The sequence below is a fragment of the Bombus fervidus genome, chromosome 15, assembly GCF_041682495.2.
Source record: "Bombus fervidus isolate BK054 chromosome 15, iyBomFerv1, whole genome shotgun sequence".
NCBI classification, from domain to species: Eukaryota; Metazoa; Arthropoda; class Insecta; order Hymenoptera; family Apidae; genus Bombus; species Bombus fervidus.
Genome location: NC_091531.1, coordinates 4766407 through 4788126, shown reverse-complemented (window position 1 = coordinate 4788126; position 21720 = coordinate 4766407). Strand labels below are relative to the sequence as shown.

Below are 21720 nucleotides of genomic sequence, written 5' to 3'. Positions count from 1 at the left end.
AATACATACTGTAAATGTATAATATACTAACAGAAGAATATAATACTACAAAAGCATTTCTGTAAAAATGCTATATAGCTATGTAACTATATATGTTGAAATATCTCTGTAATCTTTTCTTTGATAAAAAGACCATCTTCAGAAAAAGTATTTTTATAAATATTGAAAAAACATGATCATACTATAAAATTTACTATAACTGCAAGATATTCTACAAAATTTATTTTATTGAAAGTAGTTTTTTTACTGAAATATTATTAATCATATCAACATCAATTTTGTTACAACGTAAATTATTAGATGTAGAAATAAAGTAAATAATCATAATTAGACTGTTGATTTTCATTCACATTCATATTTTTGAGAACATAATTGAAAAGATAAAATCTCGATAGAACATTATTTTACCTATCAAGTATTACAGGAAACATTATACTTTAGATATTTTATTTATTTTTTTATATACTGTGCATTAAATAACCTTTTATATTTCAAATAACTATTTCTCTTTTACTACAGATTTAAAAATGTAAAATAAACGATAATTTATAGGAAATAAAAATACAATTTTTAATGTATTTATATGGTATTACGACTGAACAGATCCAAATATGTATGTGTGTATACTATGTATGCATATTAAATCCAATACGATTTTTGAAGGTTTTTTATCAACTCACTAGGTGGAGCCGACAAGGTATTTTGTCTTCTATCATGTATTTTAACTTGCTCGAAAATATAAATAAATAATGCTAAAAAACGAAAAATTAATTATATTCGATTGAATTATTAAATATTTTAGTTTGCTTGACAATGAATTATCATTTGAAACAATTTATGTAGTAATTGTAATTCAACTCCATTTTCTAACCTATAAATACCGAAATTATTTCAGAGAAATGGCAAGGGAACCGGATGAAGAGTTAAGGAAAGCGTTCTCGCAATTGCACGAGAAAATGATTGATACCACGCAAAAATTGAAATTAGCAGATTTGCAAATTGACAAATTGAAACGATCTAAACAATTTGCCGAGCTGACAATGAAAGAGATAACCTCTTATCCTGAGAATACAAAGACGTACGAATCAGTCGGCAGGATGTTCCTTTTGGATGATATGGATAGTATAAAGGCCGGTCTCGAGAAACGAATGAAGAATGCTGATGAGAAAGTGAAGACTTTAGAAAATAATAAAACATATTTACAACAGAACTTAAAAGAATGTGAAAACAACATTAGGGAAATGATCCAACAAAGACAGAATAAAGACACGTCTGGTTAAAAATATGCTTTGTACCTTTTTACCAAAATTATTGTCTTATTTGCGTTAGAAAAGCTTCATATGTTAATTTTTTATTACTATTGTTCAGTATATCATTGCATTTTTGAACTTATGCATAAAATTATGTTTCATTTTCAACATATATAAATTATGAACAAAACAATTATACAATTTGAAATATGTAATTATGATTAATCGTTCCATTGTATTTATGAACTTTACAGCGTTTTGTAACCTTTATTTATTGTCTATATGCTAATTAATAAAACTTTTTATTATAACTTTTAATATGTTTAAAAATTTAAAAACCTACGAAAAGATACATCAAGTACTAATGTGGTTTCTAATTATTAATTTATTCCAGCAAAATTAATACATACAACAAACGATATTCCGTGATTCGACTTATATCTTTAATTCACTTTATACTCGTTCATTCCTGTCACTCGTTTTCCTTTCATTCATCTTCATAGTCTCGTTCAGAATTTCTTAGCTAAATCCTAAATTACCCTTAAAATCTTATATGCCAACGCAGTAATTTGGCAGATCAATTAATCAGAAATTAAAATGCTTTAACATATCTCAAACTTGGGATAGAAAAAATTGAACAGTATGTTTACTCAAGACTTTTTAATGTATTTGTGTTTCATAATTATATTTATAGTCGTCCCTTATTCTTCCTCTGTTTTCTTTTTTTTTTTTTTTACTAATATAATGCATGGGATGTGACGTGCTTTCTGACCTTATACGCAAGTGCTATTAATATGTACTTGTATACGTATTTTAGTATATGTAGTGCGGTAGAATGTAACTCGACAAGTATGTACAAAGTATATTTATCAAACAATCACGGTATTATCAAATTCAAATCTAAGTCATATTTTTATAGTCACCGGCGTGACCTTTTAATAAAACTGTCGATTTCTACAGAGTCGAATTACGTTTATTACGTACAGTTATATCACCGTGTATATTATAATATTTAAGTATCAAACAGACATTGTGCCTCTGTTCTCTGCAACGGGGTACTTACACGATACGATATATCTGCTTCTTTAAAAAATTTAAACTGAAGGATTGACGATTAAAGCATGCACGTGTAAAGAATCTTGCTTATTCAGTATGAAAACCCATGCATTACAATAGCATGTAAAATCGTGTAAGAAATGAAATCTCCTGAATACATCACGTGAATGTCAGTCTTAACTAAGGTGATTGCCATTGTTCGTCGTATTTATGGTACTCTTATATGACGATACTTTGTGTATTCAGTATGCAATCCTAACTGAAATCCCTGAATTCACAAATACACATATCGGGCGGGGATAGGCTTCCAACTAATTAAGTCTTTCCGGCATCCATTAGGAAAATATTGATGCAAAAAGAAGTTACAAATAAATTACGCCGAACGATTAATCGCTCGAATTAATTAGCATACCTTATGTTTAAACTGCATAAATTTATGTAAATCTATATTGGTTTCTTAAATAAGTTGTTATTTTTGTTTCTATTAAGTAAAACGTACTTATCGTTACGATACGATACACACGCCGGTCGATAAAGAAATATAAATCACGTCCTTAATTAGCTTAAGAAAATAATTTATACCGCTTTCTACAAGGACCGTATATGTATAAATACAAAAACATGATAATCTTGATGCTAAACGCCGAATGTACACATAATAAATACAGCAATAATGCAATTTAGATGTAATGTATTACGTCTATGTGTATGCGTGTGTGTGTCTGTTTCGTTACTTCGTCAAATCGTAGAGCATCTCTTCTTCTAATAAAATTCAACTAGAAATCGTAATTTACGAAAAATAATACAGCGCGCATGGACCTCGTCGAAAGGTAGTGTTGACCTGCGCTATTATAAGTTCTCGATTGAGCCATTGTTTATCAATCATTTACTATTCAAGCTGCAATGTAAATTATTTTTGTAACAATCATCATATCTAGAAATCCAATATCTAGATTTTAGCAATCTGAAAGTTATTGCGAACCTGTGAATCCCTGTGGTGGTTGACCTGGTACTGAGTATTGTGGTCTAAAATTCCCGAAATTAGCCGCACCAGCGAATGTAGCTGGCAATTGTCCGCCAGAGAAACCGGCTGGGAACTGTTGCGCTAACAGCGCTGCTTGACCCGACTGAGAACTGCTACCACCTGGTGCGGTTGCTGCCAATCGACTCAATATCGACCTCTCTGACATTTGAAGTCTTTGAGCAACAGGTGGAATGCGAGCTAATGTTGCTGGTAAACGACTCACGTCAGATTTCATGTCAGACAACAGTTCTTCCAATTGATTTAGTACCTGCAATGAAACAATGTATAAAGAGGAATTACTGAAAGAAGACGATTATTTTCTATCCATAGAAATATATTTACTTTATGCAACACAGCATTTGCTGGTTTATTTCCGGCAAGGCTTTCTTTACTAAGATGTTGATGTGATTCTGCAAGGCACTCGACTTCGGCAAATCTTGCATTCAGGCTCATCGCAGGGTGATTAGGATCCTGCGTTAAGTTCAGGTACGCGGCTCTTCTCAATTGCTCTTCTATCACTAATGCCTGTTCCAACAGTTTGAAACGTCGAGCTAGGAATTTGTTTTTTATTTCTAAAAAGTTACCCTTACCCACGTCCATCTTAAATGGTTCATTTATTATTGCAAACCTGCAAAATAATATTAAAATAACGCGTTTATAGTAAGCATATATTTTCTTATTATTGTTTATTTATTACCTAATATCATTTTGGATATCTTGCCAACGACCATAGCCATGTGTAACAATGCCAGCCAGTAACCAATAGTCATGTCTTCTATGCCAAATTTCGTATTCACGGCCAGGTACTGCAGCTTTCTCTTCATTTAACCATAATGTGTGTAATTCAGTGAAACCACCATCAGCTATGTTGAACATGAACTTGCGCTTGGGTTTCATCGTCTCTGAATCACAGTCCTTTATGTCCTTATCTTTATTATCTTTCTCCTACAATGTAATATCAGAAATCTTATTAATTGTTTCAAATAAATTACACTGATTTAACATCGAACTAGCAAGTACCTCTCGCTTTTCTGTTTCTTCTTCATCGTCTTTGACGATAACTACATCTTCCTCGGAATCTTGTTTTGTTTTGCTTTCAGAGTTGTCTACTTTTTCGTCGTGTTTCGTCACTAATTTTTCGTCTGTAGCATCTACTTTATCTTTCTCTTTATCCTGTGTTTCTGCCTCTGTATCCTTCTCTTCTTTCTTGGTGTCCTCCTTGTCTTTATCTTTTTCCGTATTATTTTCTTCCTCTTCTTTAGATTCTTTTGATTCCTCCACATCTTTCGCATCAACACTCTGTAAAATAATTCTTCCTTTACTATAAATTCATTTGGAATTATTTAAGTCTTTACGATCGATTATACTAACTTCTTTATCCTTGGGTACTTCTTTACATTCTTTTACTTCAGACGTGTCTGAATTTGACTTGTTGGAGTCAGTATTCGTACTTCCAGGGATAGTAGTTGGCGTTGGAGTTGCAGCAGGACTCGGGCTAGGTGCATTAGATGTAGCTGGTGTTGCACTGGTACTGCTAGTTCCAGTAGCTCCTTCTCCACCACCATCTACTTTCACAGGTTCTACCGGTTTGCGAATCATTTCTGGCATCGAGTAATATCCGTTTATGTGTTCGAATTCTTGCACCTATTATATAAAACAAAAATTATTAGAATAAAGGAGAAAAGAAGAAAATAAAATATCAACTGAAGAGTGTTTTACCTTTTTCCTTATTAAAGACATTACACCAATTCTTGTTAAAACGTGCTGTCTACTAAGACCTTCTCTCGGGACACCATCAGCAAATGTTTCGGCATTATCCGCACCAGGTTCACACAAATGTCGCATGAAAAGGGAAACGTAGGCCTTGAAATTCTTCTCCGACTTGCCTCTCAGGTCTCGTACCAACCTGAAATGCGACAATATACTTTAACAGTACTTTAAATTTACTGATTGCGGAATACATTTCGAGCGAGTAACTAACCACTGAGAGTTAAACGCGTCCTGTGGTGGCATACCATAACGCATAATCGCATTCAGGAATGCTTTCCTTTGTCTGGCATTGAAGCCCAGTACCTGGATTTAAAAAACCATATTGTACTATATATCTTTCATTAATTTTTAAATATAAGAAAAATTATGTAAACCTACTTCAATGTTTCCATTAACTCTGGCAAGCAATGGAGGAAGAGGTCGATCCTTTTCGTCTCTCCTCTCTAATCTTCGCCTGCTTCTGCGAGATAACAGGTCACCATCACCCTTTTCGTCAAAATCGTCGTCTTCTTTATCGTCATCGCTAGGAGCACTAAAATCACTGTTGTAATCAGAAAGATTCTCCTGCCATGGTTGATCATCCCTTGTACTTTGGTCTCCAGTTACTCCTCCATCATTATAGTTCACTTGCTTACGTATTCGTTTACCTAAAAATAATTATTACTTTGTAATGACCAGAGAAAGGCGGAGAGGAGTATTTACAGGCAAAGAAATAAACTATATATACCTTTTCCAAGTGTTCTGGCAATGTCTTCCTGTTGTTGTTCATAATGATGTCTCAATAATTTAATCCAATAAGCTGGATCTGTGTTCTCAGCTTCTTGTTTAATAATCTCCGTGTCCGCTTCTTCTTCCGTTTCACCTTCCTTTGTTACGTACGATGCTACTTTAAACGAACTTAGATACTCGTTGGCCCAGTTTTCTTTCTGTTCGATACCTTCTTTGCTTCTGTCTAACAATTCAGCCACAGCTTTGTCATCATAATGAATGGCTTCATCCTCTTTGCCTTCCTCCTCTTTGAACAATTCCTCAGTACCTAATACGAATTGAAACTATAGACAAGTTCCATAATTTTAAATCCTATTTTATAATCTTTATTTCAACGACATTACCGAATCGTAAAATATCATCAAGTTCTTGTTTACTGAAATTAGCGCCTTTACCACCCATTCCAGGTCTCACGACTAAATGTGTTAACATCATTTTACGCTTTGCCACTTGTGTAACTCGTTCTTCGACAGAGTTGCGAGTTACAAATCTATAAATCATGACTTTATTAGCTTGACCGATTCTATGTGCTCTACTAAATGCCTGAATGTCATTGTGTGGATTCCAGTCGGAATCGTAAATGATCACAGTGTCGGCAGTAGCCAAGTTTATACCCAAACCACCGGCCCGAGTAGAAAGTAGAAAAACAAACTGTTGCGCGCCTAGTAAAAAAAAATTGATTAATTTTCCGTTGATGATTCATTAAAGATATAATAAAACTATCTGCTCACCAGGTGCATTAAATCTGTCAATGGCTTCTTGTCGTTGAGCACCAGTAATATTACCGTCTATTCTTTCATACTTATAACCCTCTCCTTCTAAATAATCTTCGAGAATGTCTAACATTTTTGTCATTTGAGAAAAAATCAAGACTCTATGTCCATCATCTCTTAATTTCTTTAACATTTTGCTCAATAGAACCAATTTTCCTGCTGCTTTGATTAGAGCAGATGTTTCGTAACTTCCGTTTGGTGCGGTTGGTGCTTCTTGAGACGCGGCTGGAAATAAGTAAGGATGGTTGCAGCACTTTTTAAGATCCATCATGATATTCAATAGCGACACTTGTTGACCTCCTCCCTTGGGATTCAGCGCCTCGAAGTTCCTCGTCAATATATATTTATAATATTTCTTTTGCATAGGCGATAATTCGACACGGACAATGAATTCCGATTTACTCGGCATATTCTATGAATAAAAATGATTAGTATAACTCACATATAAAAAAGTATATAATAAATACCTTTAATACATCAGCCTTTAATCTCCTTAACATGTGTGGTCCGAGTAGTTCATGCAACTTCTTCACTTGTTCTTCTTTTGAAATATCAGCGAATTCATTTTGGAACGCAGCTAAATCATTGAATTTATCACGACAGAGGAAATTCAAAAGATGGAACAATTCCTCCAAGTTATTTTGCAGAGGAGTTCCAGTTAACAATAATTTATACGCGATATTATAGGACGCTAATAGTCTAAAAAATTTCGACTGGTTAGATTTGAGTCTATGTGCTTCGTCTACTACTAATACAGCCCAATCTATCGATCCTAAGCACGCAGAATCAATTGAGATCAGCTCGTAACTGGTAAGAAGTACATTGAATTTAATTTGATTCGATCGGATTTTCGATGCTCGGCCACCACGAACAGCACCCTCTTCGAAAGACAATTCATTCTCACGAATTACAATACGACTGTCCTTGTCACCTGAAATACATAAATATATTAATATAAAATATTAATTAGCAATGAAAAAAATCAATAAACACATTTTCATTAATTAAGTTCATATACACGTACGTACCAACGTAAGTAACACAGTAAAAATCAGGTGCCCAGGTTTCAAATTCACGTTCCCAGTTAATGATAGTTGATAAAGGAACAGATACAAGAAACGGTCCCTTGCAGTGACCTTCTTTGTATAATGAATACAGAAAGGTGATAGTTTGGATCGTTTTTCCTAGACCCATCTCGTCCGCTAAAATAGTGTCTATACCTTGGCCCCATGAATATCTTAACCAATTTAAACCCTACAAAATTATGAAATTATAAAAAGCTTATTAAGGAATAAGTAATGTAATGAAGGTAAGATATATACTTCTAGCTGATAAGGATGTAACTGCATTCCAGTCTGATCTAGATATTCTGGCTGCCGTTCATATTTTTTCTTTAGATCTGTGGTAGGTTTGTCAGGTGGAGGAGTATACCTCTTAGGCGTTCTTTCTTCGTCATCGATGAGTTCACGAGTTTTCGATTTCTTGCCTTTACCTGAATATAATGTATGAATCCATTTCATAGCTCATAATGGTGATTGTAAAAAGAAAAAATAAATTAACCGACTCTTCTCACCCTTCTTGCCCTTGCGGGACGAACTACCATCACAACAGTTTGCAGCTCTGAGATCCAAGTAATATTCGATAGCTTGCTTTAACCCAGGAATATCTTCATGCTCATCCTCCCAAGTTGCTTGATCGTATCCTAATTCCCTCCATTTAACGAGATACGTCGCTCTACCATCTCTTGAAAGCCTATGATTAATTACTCGATGCACTACAAGCCACTCTGGTCGAACTCCGTAACGATAGAATCGTTCCTCTAAATTGTATTCATCCCTATTAGTTGCAACGTCCTGTTCTTTTAAACGTTTCACTCTGGAATCGCTTTCGTCTAATGGTTCCTCCAACTTCGGTGGTTCGTCCATATCATATTTTCGTGAATAATTTCTAAAGATCACAGTAAAATTTAAAACAATCATAAAAAAAAGGATTAAGCATACCATTATTCAATAAGTGCCATACCTAAACATGAGAGGATGGAAAACATCAAGCTGTAATTCTGTGATCCAGTCGCAATGCCAATAAGACATATCTGCCCATTTCACGAAGAATTCGCGTATTCTACGTTGCTTAGGAGCAGCTTTACTTGTTGACGGTTCCTCTGAGGGTGTTTCTGGGCATTCCTTCCACCTCCATGTTAAAATCTTTGCAACTATCACATAAAAGATTAAATATTAGTTATGAGTATGTGATGCATAATTCTTTATCTTAATCATACAGTACCTTTTCCACGTATAGGTGGACAAGAACATCTGGGACACTTCCAGTCGCCATCAGGAATTTCTGAAAGCGGTGGATTCAAACAATGTGTATGGTACGCGCTAGTACAGCTATCACAGCATAGCAATTCACCACCATCTTTACATATTCTACAAAATTCCATATGCTCATCATCGTCTTCAGCTGCACCTGAAAACAGAATTAATAATCCACAATTCATTTTGATAATTGAATACACATCAGCGTGTTGGGGAGGATAAAAGGTTTGGGGTTACAAGGAAGGTACCTGCAATACCTTCTCCTTCACAATGAGGACAACTCCATTTTCCTTCCGGAGTTTCTTCTAATTCAGGCTCTAGACACACCAAGTGATAAGCTCTAGGACATGTGTCGCATAGAATAATTTCTCCACCTTGTTGACATACTTCACAATAATCCTGATGATCAGTCTGCATAAAAAGATATAAGTATCATAAAAAAATTCAAAAGTTTCATTGACATTGAAAATATAGCCAGTATTAATCAAAAGCAATCTAATTATACCTGAAGACCTTCTTCCCCGTCTGGAAACTTCGACGTGGTTTTTGTCTTTTTCTTCTTCTTAGTCTTATTTCCGATTTTGGTCTTTGCCTTCCTGCGAACAGGTGGTTCTGCCGGTGGTTCAACCCCACTTTCTTCAACGTTTCCTTTGTTCGTCCCATCCGCACCAGTAGGTTCCTCCGCATCTGCCAACATTTGCTCAAATTCCATGTCTGAATCTCTGTCAGTACCAACACCACTACCCTCTGCTTCCTCATCCGAGCTTCCTCGTTTGCGCTTTCCAAGTTTGATCTTGAGTGTTGGTACTTTAGAAGCTTTCTTTCCCTTCTTCGCTCTTGATCCTCGTGATTTCCGTTTTCTATCACTATCTTCGTCATCGTCTTCTTCATCTTCGCCTTCCTGGACAGTTCCACCACGATTTGCCCTTGCATTTCTACTGTCTTCATCTACATTTGCAGAAGATACATCCGCATCTGGCTGTGTGTGAGGATTTAATTCAGAAAAATCACGCCATTTGGCAGCCACTAACATCATAAGCTTCGACATTGGAACCTAAAAATAAGCATAACATAAAATATCGGAAGTAAATAAAATATCGAAAAAATAATCGCTTGAGCTCATTGCTTTTACAAAAAATTTACTTTTGGATTCTCTTTTGCTAGCAGTGGCCTGACATGTTGTTGAAATAATTTATAGGTAGTTAAATTCTGGAAGTCTGCATCAGTGTATTCAATTTGTACATCAGTTAATCCAAAAGTGTTACAGACTTCCTCAATCGTAGGCATTCCTGTTGTGGGTTCCTGGCTAGGAGGAGCTGGTGCATTGTGACTAGATGATTTCCTGGAGGAAGATTTTCTACTTTTTCTATTTCCAGCATAGTCACTATCATCACCAGCTACATCACCAGTTTCACCGCCTCCTCCAAAATCACTTTCCTGAGTAAAGAAAATATAAACATTCAAGTTATCTTTATCAGTAAATTAATTATGTTTTAGGAAATAAAATAAAAGTAATTACATCTCCAGAATCAGATTTTTTCTTTTTCTTCTTTTTCTTCCCTTTCTTATCTTCACTACGAGCTTTTCGTTTTTTTCCTTTCTTCTTTTTTCTTTCCTCTGGTTCATAATCATCATCTTCTTCCTGCATAGAAAAAATATGTTTCAAACAATGTTCATAGTTTAATCAATGTTTAATGTGTATATAAAATACTAACAAGTCTTTGAGATTCTTCTGCATCGGATGAACCATCCACTTGTTGGTTAACATTTGAAACTTGACCTCCAGTTTCATCTATGTCATCCTCCCCTAAAAGTTCATTATATTAAAAAAAAAAAGAAATTATTTTAAGAAATAATAAAAGGACTAATTAAGACATTAAGATAGAATTATCAATAAATATATAAAGTCATTTATAATATGAAATAGATAATTTTTGAAATAAATAATGTTCTATAGTATTTCTAATAGAATGATTTTCATGTGTGATTGATATATTAAGCTACATTTTCACTAGCTACCTCTGACTTACATAAAATCAATATCTGTATTCATTACAATGTATGTTCAAGAATAGTCAATGTATACATATATTTTTCCAACAAAATTAATATGTCATGTAAATCAATACTTTACAATTTGTCTGCAATAGTGTATAAACATATATTTATCAATTCTTTTAAAAAGAATGACTTCATATAATCCTACGAATTCAAATTAGTCCTATATATTATACAAATATATGTAAATATTTCGAGTCGAACCGTCGAAAGAACTATTTTCCATCACAGTACCGCGACGACATGGCACCGACAAATATTTTGCCATTCGTTTTTCCAGAAATCCGAGTAATACACGGCTTCAATTCACTTTAGAAAATATATTTCTTAAAAAATAGTAATACAAAATACTTAAGTCAGAAAAAGAAAGAGAGAGCAACATATAATTGGAACAAATGTTATTGGACGGGACGTTCGACTAGCAAAACGGCGGCGGACTGATAATTGCCAAATCGATAGTAACGTTTTATAACAAACCGATTTTTTTATTCCTCCGAAGTGATCAAAACGATAAAACCAGCATAAATACAAGCTCTCTGTACAAAAGCGAGTTTGCGCGCATGCATAAGTCTCGTTTGAAAATTGAGCAAGCTATTAAGACTGGACAGTCGAAATGTATAAATTATTTTCGACTAATCCACGTTCGATGAATGCTTTGTAAGAGAGTATGCGTCCGCCATTTTCTTCGAAAGGGCTCACCACATTGGAGAGAGAGAGAGAGAAGCCTATATTTTATATTCATAATATTGCCGCGGATTCTGATCTCGTTCGTTCACTGATTATTCTGAAAAATCCATGAACGAACCTGTGATCACGATATACCGCTGCAATTTTTAGTAAGTCCCGGAAGACGATATCCTCGAGAAGCTCGCACCGGTCGCTTATATATTACGATTAATAGTGTGCGTGTGTATAATGAATACGCACACAACCGTACCAGATGGTCGGAAAACCGAAGCTAGAGCATTACGAAATTACTCAAAGATTCCGCTGGAAATTAGAATTATTACTTTACATTGTTTTTTACTTTTTCTGTAAAGAAATTGGATTTTAAGGAAGAATCATCGAGATCGTTGAAAAACACACGATGAATGAAATTATCTTATTACTCCGCAGTTGAAGTAGATTAAGATTGTACTAGAACTTCTTTGCATGAGAAAACAGCGTGACCCTTTTGACTTTTTCGCATTGAAAAAACAACGGTTAGAACAAATTTAAATGCGTACATAGGATTAATTGTACAATGAAAAATCAAATAATGAAGTGTTAATTATATAAGGGTCACGAAATATTGCAAAAACACCGTGCAGCATTCAATATTTGACAAGTTTTTAATTTGTGATTAATTTAAGCAAAAATCTCATTTACGGGTTAGAAATCGTTTAGCTGTCGAAATTTATGCGTCAAATCATAGTATGATTTAAAATGTAATTACTATAGAAAATTTGTTGAAATCATGGCAACAATTTGATACTAATGTACCTGTAACTGTAATAATATCTAAAATAAGTAAAAGTCAGAGAACCATGTGATTTCTCTTTAACTATCGAATGTAAACAATAACCTATACTCAGATGATTATTTCATTACATTTGCATGATGGTTAAATACAACACGAATATGTATGATAAATTAAACCGTTAAACAGAATATCGTGATATGTTCGTGGGATTATTGACAATTCGAAGGTTAGTTGTTCCTTTATAAAACAAAGTAAGACCTATCAAATTGAAAGGTTAATTGTTTCCTCTGGACAATTTAACCTGCCATCGAGTTAGACGAAAACACAGGAGAAATCACGTCGAAACGCGCAACACGCGATAGCGTGTGAAAAACCATAGAAGGATCAATTGACATGGCAGCCATCATACGAAAAGCGCGCGTCCTGCGTGCTCTCGAGGATACAACTTTCCGGTAGTATTCGTGATCAAGTGTGCCCTCGTCGCACTTACCCGCGTAGTTCTCGTCCACCTCCTCATCGGATGCCATTTTTTAGAATCTCGACAAACTACACGTTCGAGAAAACACCCGAGATTATTATTAATAGTCACACACTGACTAAGATGCTCACCGTAGAAAAACAGCACGGAAATGCGACATTAAACGTTCGTTGCTCACGGCGTTTCAGTTTCGGCGTGCCGTCACACTCATACGTGCACCGATGTGCACCTACTGCTCTACGCTTCTTCTTTCACGCGATTCGTCAGTTCTCCTCATTCTTCCTCCCCCCCCACTATCGCCTCGCGATCTTTCTCCCCCTCGCTTTCCCCTCCCTCCCTTCACACAGAGTTCGTTTCTTCCCCTCTCTTTCTTTTTCCTCGCCTTCTCCGTTCGTCCGCCGTTACATATAACGCGCTATAGCTGAATGTATACCAATGGTCTGCCCGAGTCTACCGTGTTGCATTTATTTCTTTTTACCCCTCCTTCCCTCCTCTATCTTTCATCCTCTCTCTACCCCCTTCTGATTCCGCAGAATATATGCTTTTTAATTTCTAGAAAAAGAGATCTTTTTCAATAGCAATGCATTTCTGTATACTAGTCGCTATACTGATCTCTACTCTTACTTATTTTTTTCATTTTTTCCATTCGTTACGTTTTTAGTTGTCTTTATTGCCGACGCTTAAAAATTTCATCGATTCGGAATATATCTACCTTCATTATAAGATACATCATTTTTATATAGTATATATGTATACATACATATGTAGATTACGAATTTTTATAAATTTTTATATCTTTATGAACATAACTAAGGAAATGGAACCTAAATAGAAATTTATCTCATCTACTAAATACTATAATAAATACTCTACTTTGAACATTTTATATATTTATGCATATTATATTTCCCATAGATGGATAAAAATCTGCAATCTATACATATGTATATACATATCGCATGATATATGCCCGCTATTAAGGAAATTAATATATCGTAAATTTTTGATGATTAGTTCTCTGGAATTCCACCATTTCAGTCTAATGTAAATTGTACAGTTGCAAACTGTAACAGTATGCGTATACGGATTTGCGGTATGATTAATGGCCGAGCAGTTACATGCACGTACTATTATATATGTGTATATATACATGTATATGTATGCTCGTGTATCGACCTTTTTGATGGAGACAAGATAACCGAACGCAATCAATGTGTATTTTTTTTACCTGAATATGATATTCATTTTTAATTTGAAAAATACATATAGTAGCTCGCAAAAGTATTAGTATACTTTTTATGAACATATTTAAAAATTTCATTGGCGCTATAATGATAATTCTATGGGTATAATTAAATGATTCTAGAAATTTATACAGAAGTTGCAAGATATTCAATACAAATATATATTTTGCAGAGATCACAAAAGTATTCAAACAGGCAATTATCCACAATATTAATAAATCTAGGTATTCAGTGGGACCACTTTTAATATAATACATTATATGTTTAAGTTGGCTATTCATACTGTATATTAATTTTTTTAAAATATAAATTTACAATAAATATCCTGTAACATATATATTCCGAAATTGAATTCATATTTTGTCCATATACTTATGGCAGTCGCGTCTCATTATAGTGTTAATAAAATTTTAAAATGTTTCACACAACACGGGCAATATAGGCATAAATTTTTTCTGTAGCAAAATGTGGCTTTGCGAGCCACTGCACATATATATCATAATACACATGAGCCGCCGATTTTCTACGATTACTCGTTTATTACTTGTTAATATTAATACGAAAAATAATAAGGGCGACTAGCACACCACGGAACAATTTGAATTAGGAAATTAGTTATTATCGCTTGTCATCAAATATATAATCCATTTATGGTCCACGATTCTAGCATTAAACATATATCTACTATTCTTTATCTAATTTCATTATTTTTTCGACCTTTGTTTCAGGAAAATATAACTCAACTGATTTTAGTTATTCAGTTCATCTTCATAATACTCTTTATTAAATAAAATATATAAATCTAGTGAGAAAAATATACGTGCAATTTACGTTTATAAATATTAAATTAGATTAATAAAAGCTAAAATATGTAATGATCCTTTTTGATATTGAAATTAAGTTGTGAATTAACACAGGAAATTCTACAGGGAAGGAATGCAAATATGACATGACCTAGAAATGATCTGGCCCTACACATTGAAATACCGCAGATCTCTGAGTTGTTCTGTACATGACAATCGTTTTAATCTCAGACAAGTATGATTTTGCTCCGTAGTTACAAGAATTACTAAACAGTTTACTCTCAAAATTAAGTAGATTTTCAAGTATCAACGGGTGTCATTTCCAGATTGCAAATTGCAGAATCCCTGTACAATAACACGTTGTTATATGCGTTTACACCTCTTTATTCATAAGTGCTAGAAATACGAATCATGTGTACCGATAGAGGACACATTACATGCTCTGCTGGAGAGATACGTACCGTCGTATAATGTGAGGATGAAAATTTTATTTATACGTCTCGTACGTAACAATCTATTTACAGATGATGAAATACATACATATCATGAAGGCCTTCGTATACAAAACGAAAAAGTCAGAAGAAAGCATTTGTAATACTCTTACGTACAATAAATTCACTCTTCTTTCTAAAACCTGTAATACTAATTTTATAAAACAAACATGTTTTATGTATATCACTTAAGAAATTACAATTTACAAAAAGATATAATAAACCGTCTTTAGGAATGGATAGAAGCAATACTGTATGGAATGAATTAGTACCTTTGAATTTTAACAATAATTAACAACCATCGATCGATGTTAGAAAATTATTGTACATATTTGGAATATTTAGATTCAAGCCTTTAAGATTGTTAAAACTGCTTTTTCAACGAATCAAATATGAATAAAGTTTTGATTTTATGCAGTTCGATTAATCGTGAACAAAACTTTGTACTACACCTTTTTATATATTAATGAAATCTAATTTCTCGTCAAAAATATTTCGATCTAGAATATATATGGTACATTTCTATGCATAACTAGATATATATATATTTGTCTGTGACAAATAAAGAAATAGATAATCATAAAAATTTCTTGTCTCAATGGAATACAATTACTTGCAAAACTTCTGATGAATGTCATCTATGCAGTTGTCCATACAAATCAAAATAGATTTGCAAAGATAAAAAGGTATACGTAATGCTATTGTATAATCATATATTAAGATGGAATATTTAGTTTGCTCAACCATAGTCGACGCTTAAAGCACTCAGCCCTTTCTTCTTTATAGCTTCTGCCACAGCTCTTTCTAGAAAATTCTCCTGTTGGTCATTCTCGTCAATTTTATCCAAATCCCAATCAAGCCTATCATATTCCTCTGTGCTTTTTGAATCATTCAATCTTAATGAATTTGCAGATGTAGTAGCTACAGAGTTTTCAAAATTTCCAACATTTTGTATGCGATTAGAGGGGCATGAACAGTGCACATCAGTGTATTCATTATTGGTCCAATACCCTGGAGCTTTGTCATTGTAAAAAGCACTGGATTGAGAAACAAGTCCTGCAGACTGTACGAGACCGTGATTACGAATTGCCATCATAACTGCAGTGTCTTCCATATCGTTTCCTCTAAATAACTGAAATCTGGACTCCTCCACGGAATAAGAGGATGAAGTTACCATAATGTAATTTTCTAATACTACATTAATGGTATTATCCACATATCCTTTGGCTACCTGACAAGCTTGCCATCTTTTCAATTTTTCCCTTGCTTGTCTTTCTGCATCGTCATATTCTACATTTTCTGTTTCTTGTGCCATCTCTTCTTTTCCTACTGAATTCTTTTCCTACAAAATGAATGCTTAAATGGAACATATATTTTGAGAAATTAAATCATCATACTTTGCTCATTTCTATTTAGACAAATAAAACATACGATTAATATATAAGATGATTCATATGATTAATATAAAGGACAGTTCTGTGTCTTCTTCTATCTTAAATTTCATGTCTTTTAACATGTCTGTCACATGCCTTAATATACTGCATATATGGTCTGCATATATAGCTGAAGCATGTTTTGATCTATGTAAAGTTTATAATTTTTATCTTCCTGCTTTTGGAACAGTAGTAGACGTAAAAATAAAATACTGAAAACTGAAATTCGATATTGTTCATAAACTTTAAATAATGTCAAGGTATGCTTTAATTATAAATATAACAATGCTAAAGTATATAGTAACTGTAAAGTATATTGAGGCACAAAACAAATACTTTGAACATTTTCTTTAATCATTCATAAGTTAAAAACGAAGGAATATATATGACATATATGCATATGATGTCTTTTACTTATTTTAATGTGTAGATTCACTCTCTAAAGTATTGACATGTATTTATGAATCACCCTATATATCATTAAAATAATTTAATATAATATTTAATTTATTATAACTACACGTAATAGTTACCATATCCCAAATCATCTCGTTGCCTTTAAGTCGTGTACATTGCCGTTTCGGAGGAGCTGGCCTTTCGTGGTCGTCAGTATCTGATTCCTCGATGTCAGTCGCCATTTTCTCTATTTTATACAGAACTGTATCGTTTTTTTTTTTAAACAACTTAAATAAGAATAAATAATTCCAACAACGGTACTACTAAACAATCATCAAGCAAAGAGTCTGACCGACGTTACAAAAATTCGAATCACTTCCACCAACTTTCTTTGACATCTTTCTCTTGGATAATAGTGATAAATCTTTGTCGTACATTCAATTAACTTGAAATAACTTCAACGTTTCTGATTATACGCAGTCTTCACAATGTGAGTAGATCGCAGTATAAAAATTGAATAATAATCACGAGCGAATCGGTTAGAACTCAAGAGGACAAATACCACACATAATCAAATGGCAAGAATCGTTTTGACAGCTTCAAAATGGCTACTTTACCATTAGATTCTATATAAAATCACCAAATTGAATCGCAAGAATATTTTGTAGATTATTAATACGAGATACATATTGAAAATATCGTAAAGAAAATTGTGCAGGAACGAAGCATATCGGGAAGTAATTTAGATTTAAATTAATCTACCTGGACGGTGTTTTGACTGCAGCACTACATTCTAAAATGGCGTAAACATGTGTTTGCAGTGTTCAAAGGAATTTTGACGTCTGGTTCTGTCAAGCATATCGTTTTGTAAATCGTTCGAAGTAAATTCGTTTTGACATTTTCGTTAAACACGCTAATTGGCATGGCAGTCTGTGGAGAATACATTCGTAGTCAATTTCCCACGATAGATGACGACCTATACCAATATGTAGAAGGTATATTTTCAAAGAATAACCTATAAGTTAAACGAAATATTTATCATTTCGTTTATAAGTGGTACGTATATTTCTAACTAACATAAATATCCGTGCTCATAAAGGTATTTTAGATAGTTCAAAGGATGACTTCGAGGATGGCGACGAAGTTTACGAAGCAATAGGGGAAGTATTACACGAGGTTGCAGAAAAACCAGAGAATGAGGTTAGGTCTGTAAACGTGTTCGCACTTATTACTTTTCATAATGTTGTCAATTACCCTTTATTGCTATCGTTTATTTTACGTTTGACTTTATAACTTACAGCTGCAGTTTCAATTTATAGTTCTTTCTGATATTTATTTTTGAAATCATATTCTTACATAATCTTTGCTCAAATTTTTGATTTCGAATTTTTTATTTGCAGACAAATATGCGTTAAGCTACTGGAAATGCTAAAAGGTAATTCAAACGACGGAAACGTTGAAAGGAGAAAAAATGGGGTAAACAAAGTATTAAATGCTCCAGTACATTTGGGTACTATGGCTGCTACCCTAGAAGCTCAAGTAGAACAAATAAAAAGTATATGGGTTACTACTCGAGATGACGCTATGGTAAAAAATAATTCTGTGGATAATTAATATTTAAATAGTACTTCGATTACAAAATATTCTTTTACAGAAAGTGGATGCCAAGAAGCTAGAAAAGGCAGAGGCAAAATTGCAACAAAAACAAGAAAAGAGAAGTAACAATGAATTAAGTGGACGAATTAATATTGTAAGCCAAAGTATAGAATCCGCTAGCGCGAGTCAAATGACGAGTAAAAAGGATAGTAGAATGGAGACAAAAGGTGGTGTAAATAAAGCCCAGGACATTAGAATAGAAAACTTTGATATAGCATATGGGGATAGAATATTATTGCAAGGAGCTGACTTAACGCTTGCATTCGGTAGACGCTATGGCCTTATCGGTAGAAATGGACTCGGTAAAACTACATTACTAAGAATGATATCTAGGTACTAAAACGTGTACTATGATAATTTCCTATTCTACGTATTTTACTTAATCTTCTAAATATCGTTTTATCTCAATCATTTCAGTAAACAGCTGAGAATACCATCCCATATAAGAGTTTTGCATGTAGAACAAGAAGTCGCCGGAGACGATACTTCTGCTCTTGAATCTGTATTAGAATGCGACCAAGAGAGAAGTATGTTACTTAGTAAGGAAACAGAATTGCAAGTGGCGATCGAAAAGGATGGTGGTAAAACGGGAGATGCATTAGGCGAAGAATTAGCTAAAGTATATGAAGCAATGCAGTTAGCTGAAGTAGATAAAGCACCTGCTAGAGCTAGTGCAATTTTATCAGGACTTGGGTTCTCTGTCGAAAGACAATCGTGGCCAACTAAAGCTTTCTCTGGTGGCTGGAGAATGAGATTAGCACTTGCAAGGGCACTGTTTTCTAGACCTGATCTTTTATTACTTGACGAACCTACAAACATGCTTGATATTAAAGCCATACTTTGGTTGGAGAAATATTTACAGTCATGGCCAACTACGTTACTCGTGGTTTCTCACGACAGGAACTTCTTAGACACGGTAAAGACTCGTGTGCTTTAAAGAATATTATTCATACATTGTAAATAAATAAGTTTAATTTTATGATATTTTTTACAACAGGTTCCTACCGATATACTGTATTTGCGTGGACAAAAAATTGAAGCGTATCGTGGTAATTATGAACAGTTCGCAAAAACTAAAGGGGAACGTGAAAGAAATCAACAGAGAGAATATGAAGCTCAGCAAGCGAAAAGAGCACATGTACAAGAATTCATTGATCGATTTCGATACAATGCCAATCGTGCTTCTAGTGTACAGAGTAAAATTAAGATGCTAGAAAAACTGTAAGTTCAGTAAATCTAATCTAGAGAACGATCAGAAAGCGCTCAAATTTTATCATTTTTAACAGACCAGAACTTAAACCAATGGAGAAGGAAGGAGAAGTAACTCTTCGTTTCCCAGATGTTGAACCATTAAGTCCTCCAATATTGCAACTTAACGAAGTCTCCTTTAGTTATACTGGAGGAGTCGATAATTCGTATATATTTAGTGGCGTGAACTTGACTGCTAGCTTACAATCCCGTATTTGTATTGTGGGAGAGAATGGTGCTGGTAAAACTACGCTTTTAAAGATCATAACAGGTGCACTAAGCCCAACACGAGGCACAGTGCATGTTCATAGAAATTTGAAATTTGGATATTTTAGTCAACATCATGTAGATCAACTTGATATGCGTGTGTGCCCAGTTGAACTATTGCAAAATCATTTTCCAGGTGTGAATTAATTTTTAATTTGTACAAATGTTACTATTAATAGATTAGTTCTATAATTTGTTCTTCATTTAATTACCAGGTAAACCAGTTGAGGAATACAGAAGAATGCTTGGAAGCTTTGGAATAAGTGGTAATTTAGCTTTGCAGACTATTAGTTCTTTGTCTGGAGGACAAAAATCTAGAGTAGCATTTGCACTAATGTGTGCTGCAATGCCAAACTTTTTGGTACTTGATGAACCTACGAATCATTTAGACATCGAATCCATCGAAGCTTTAGGCAAAGCATTGAATACTTGTCAGGTAAAAAATCGTCCTAAATTTTCTCTTAGTTTATGTTATGCAAATTCTATTTTGAATAATCTTCCAGGCAGGTGTTATATTAGTTTCACACGACGAAAGATTAATTCGCATGGTATGCACCGAACTCTGGGTATGTGGAGAAGGATCTGTTCGATGCATCGAAGGAGGTTTTGACGAGTATCGTAGGATCATTGAAAAGGAACTTGAAGTATAAAGATCGTTTTAATTTAATTGCATTATCAGTCTCTGCATTGTCCCGACTCAAGTTACCGATGTGAAAATTTCGATTAATTCAAGTAGATACAAGAAAAGAACGAATGTTTTGTCTTATACCGGGACAATGGAAATTTTTGATTTATTTATTGCGGATATTATATTGTCTATTTTAAATAAAATCGTGATCATTATAAGAATCATTGTTTATATGTTATATATATATATTTATTTATATTATAATATATATATATATATTTCATCATATTAACATGAAATTTACAAAATAGACTGAGTCTTTAACTTACAAGAACATAGAACTAGGAAAGTTTCACATCGTTTAACTGCCAGCTACAATAAACTATATCTAAAAAAATTCTGATATTTAATATTGTACATTAGTTAATAATAAAAAGTCGTTGTTATAAATAAAAGTATATAAGACTTTGTCCTTATTACAAAACCATTCAAGATATTACATTCAAGATATATATATAATATAAATGCAGTTCTTTTCTTTAAATTCACCATGTACTATCTCAATAATATGACATATCAAAATTTTATACGAGAAAT

The 21720-nt window shown here is 33.6% G+C and overlaps 4 protein-coding genes across 9 annotated transcripts; 2 read left to right on the top strand and 2 right to left on the bottom strand.

Moving 5' to 3' along the window:
• The first annotated feature begins 573 nt into the window (after nucleotides 1-573).
• Nucleotides 574-1283, top strand: Pfdn1 (prefoldin subunit 1). Its single transcript, XM_072018213.1, has 2 exons — nucleotides 574-697; nucleotides 896-1283. Exon 2 carries the CDS (start codon nucleotides 900-902, stop codon nucleotides 1278-1280), a length of 381 nt encoding a protein of 126 aa, XP_071874314.1. The 5' UTR covers nucleotides 574-697; nucleotides 896-899; the 3' UTR covers nucleotides 1281-1283.
• A 332-nt stretch (nucleotides 1284-1615) lies between these two features.
• Nucleotides 1616-13216, bottom strand: Mi-2 (chromodomain-helicase-DNA-binding protein Mi-2 homolog). Of its 5 annotated transcripts, none has more exons than XM_072018134.1 (24): nucleotides 12970-13216; nucleotides 10675-10766; nucleotides 10479-10601; nucleotides 10103-10396; nucleotides 9465-10013; nucleotides 9208-9370; nucleotides 8925-9110; nucleotides 8664-8853; nucleotides 8206-8588; nucleotides 7964-8133; nucleotides 7670-7895; nucleotides 7109-7572; nucleotides 6600-7053; nucleotides 6213-6530; nucleotides 5828-6136; nucleotides 5479-5747; nucleotides 5312-5403; nucleotides 5050-5236; nucleotides 4702-4974; nucleotides 4351-4629; nucleotides 4028-4275; nucleotides 3673-3958; nucleotides 3289-3598; nucleotides 1616-3204 (listed from the first exon to the last, which is right to left on the bottom strand). In XM_072018134.1, exons 1-24 carry the CDS (start codon nucleotides 13004-13006, stop codon nucleotides 3200-3202), a joined length of 5907 nt encoding a protein of 1968 aa, XP_071874235.1. In that variant the 5' UTR covers nucleotides 13007-13216; the 3' UTR covers nucleotides 1616-3199. The 5 variants fall into 5 exon arrangements, with proteins under 5 accessions (XP_071874235.1, XP_071874236.1, XP_071874232.1 ...); XM_072018135.1 differs by having other exon boundaries at nucleotides 8215-8588; nucleotides 9217-9370; XM_072018131.1 differs by lacking the exon at nucleotides 12970-13216 and adding an exon at nucleotides 11222-11450 and having other exon boundaries at nucleotides 5050-5254.
• A 2148-nt stretch (nucleotides 13217-15364) lies between these two features.
• Nucleotides 15365-17913, bottom strand: LOC139995062 (uncharacterized). Its single transcript, XM_072018210.1, has 2 exons — nucleotides 17462-17913; nucleotides 15365-16837 (listed from the first exon to the last, which is right to left on the bottom strand). The coding sequence occupies exons 1-2, from the start codon at nucleotides 17564-17566 to the stop codon at nucleotides 16235-16237; spliced, it is 708 nt and encodes a 235-aa protein (XP_071874311.1). The 5' UTR covers nucleotides 17567-17913; the 3' UTR covers nucleotides 15365-16234.
• A 179-nt stretch (nucleotides 17914-18092) lies between these two features.
• Nucleotides 18093-21578, top strand: LOC139995037 (ATP-binding cassette sub-family F member 3). 2 transcript variants are annotated; one of them, XM_072018155.1, is made up of 9 exons: nucleotides 18093-18319; nucleotides 18424-18529; nucleotides 18725-18911; nucleotides 18979-19313; nucleotides 19398-19896; nucleotides 19978-20201; nucleotides 20267-20631; nucleotides 20711-20931; nucleotides 20999-21578. In XM_072018155.1, exons 1-9 carry the CDS (start codon nucleotides 18247-18249, stop codon nucleotides 21143-21145), a joined length of 2157 nt encoding a protein of 718 aa, XP_071874256.1. In that variant the 5' UTR covers nucleotides 18093-18246; the 3' UTR covers nucleotides 21146-21578. The 2 variants fall into 2 exon arrangements, with proteins under 2 accessions (XP_071874256.1, XP_071874257.1); XM_072018156.1 differs by lacking the exon at nucleotides 18093-18319 and having other exon boundaries at nucleotides 18424-18524.
• The last annotated feature ends 142 nt before the right edge of the window (nucleotides 21579-21720 follow it).

Bases quoted from the DNA above. Each gene is read 5' to 3' on its own strand.
- Pfdn1 (XM_072018213.1), top strand. From the start codon at position 900: ATGGCAAGGGAACCGGATGAAGAGTTAAGGAAAGCGTTCTCGCAATTG.
- Mi-2 (XM_072018131.1), bottom strand. From the start codon at position 11,285: ATGGCAAAATATTTGTCGGTGCCATGTCGTCGCGGTACTGTGATGGAA. The intron at 4,630-4,701 runs GTTAGTATAATC...ATTATTTTACAG, and splicing joins AAGTACCCAAGGATAAAGAA to AGTGTTGATGCGAAAGATGT. The intron at 3,959-4,027 runs GTAATAAATAAA...ATTATTTTGCAG, and splicing joins GATATCCAAAATGATATTAG to GTTTGCAATAATAAATGAAC.
- LOC139995062 (XM_072018210.1), bottom strand. From the start codon at position 17,566: ATGGCGACTGACATCGAGGAATCAGATACTGACGACCACGAAAGGCCA. The intron at 16,838-17,461 runs GTAACTATTACG...TTCATTTTGTAG, and splicing joins ACGAGATGATTTGGGATATG to GAAAAGAATTCAGTAGGAAA.
- LOC139995037 (XM_072018155.1), top strand. From the start codon at position 18,247: ATGGCAGTCTGTGGAGAATACATTCGTAGTCAATTTCCCACGATAGAT. The intron at 19,314-19,397 runs GTACTAAAACGT...CAATCATTTCAG, and splicing joins TTACTAAGAATGATATCTAG to TAAACAGCTGAGAATACCAT. The intron at 20,632-20,710 runs GTGTGAATTAAT...TTTAATTACCAG, and splicing joins ATTGCAAAATCATTTTCCAG to GTAAACCAGTTGAGGAATAC.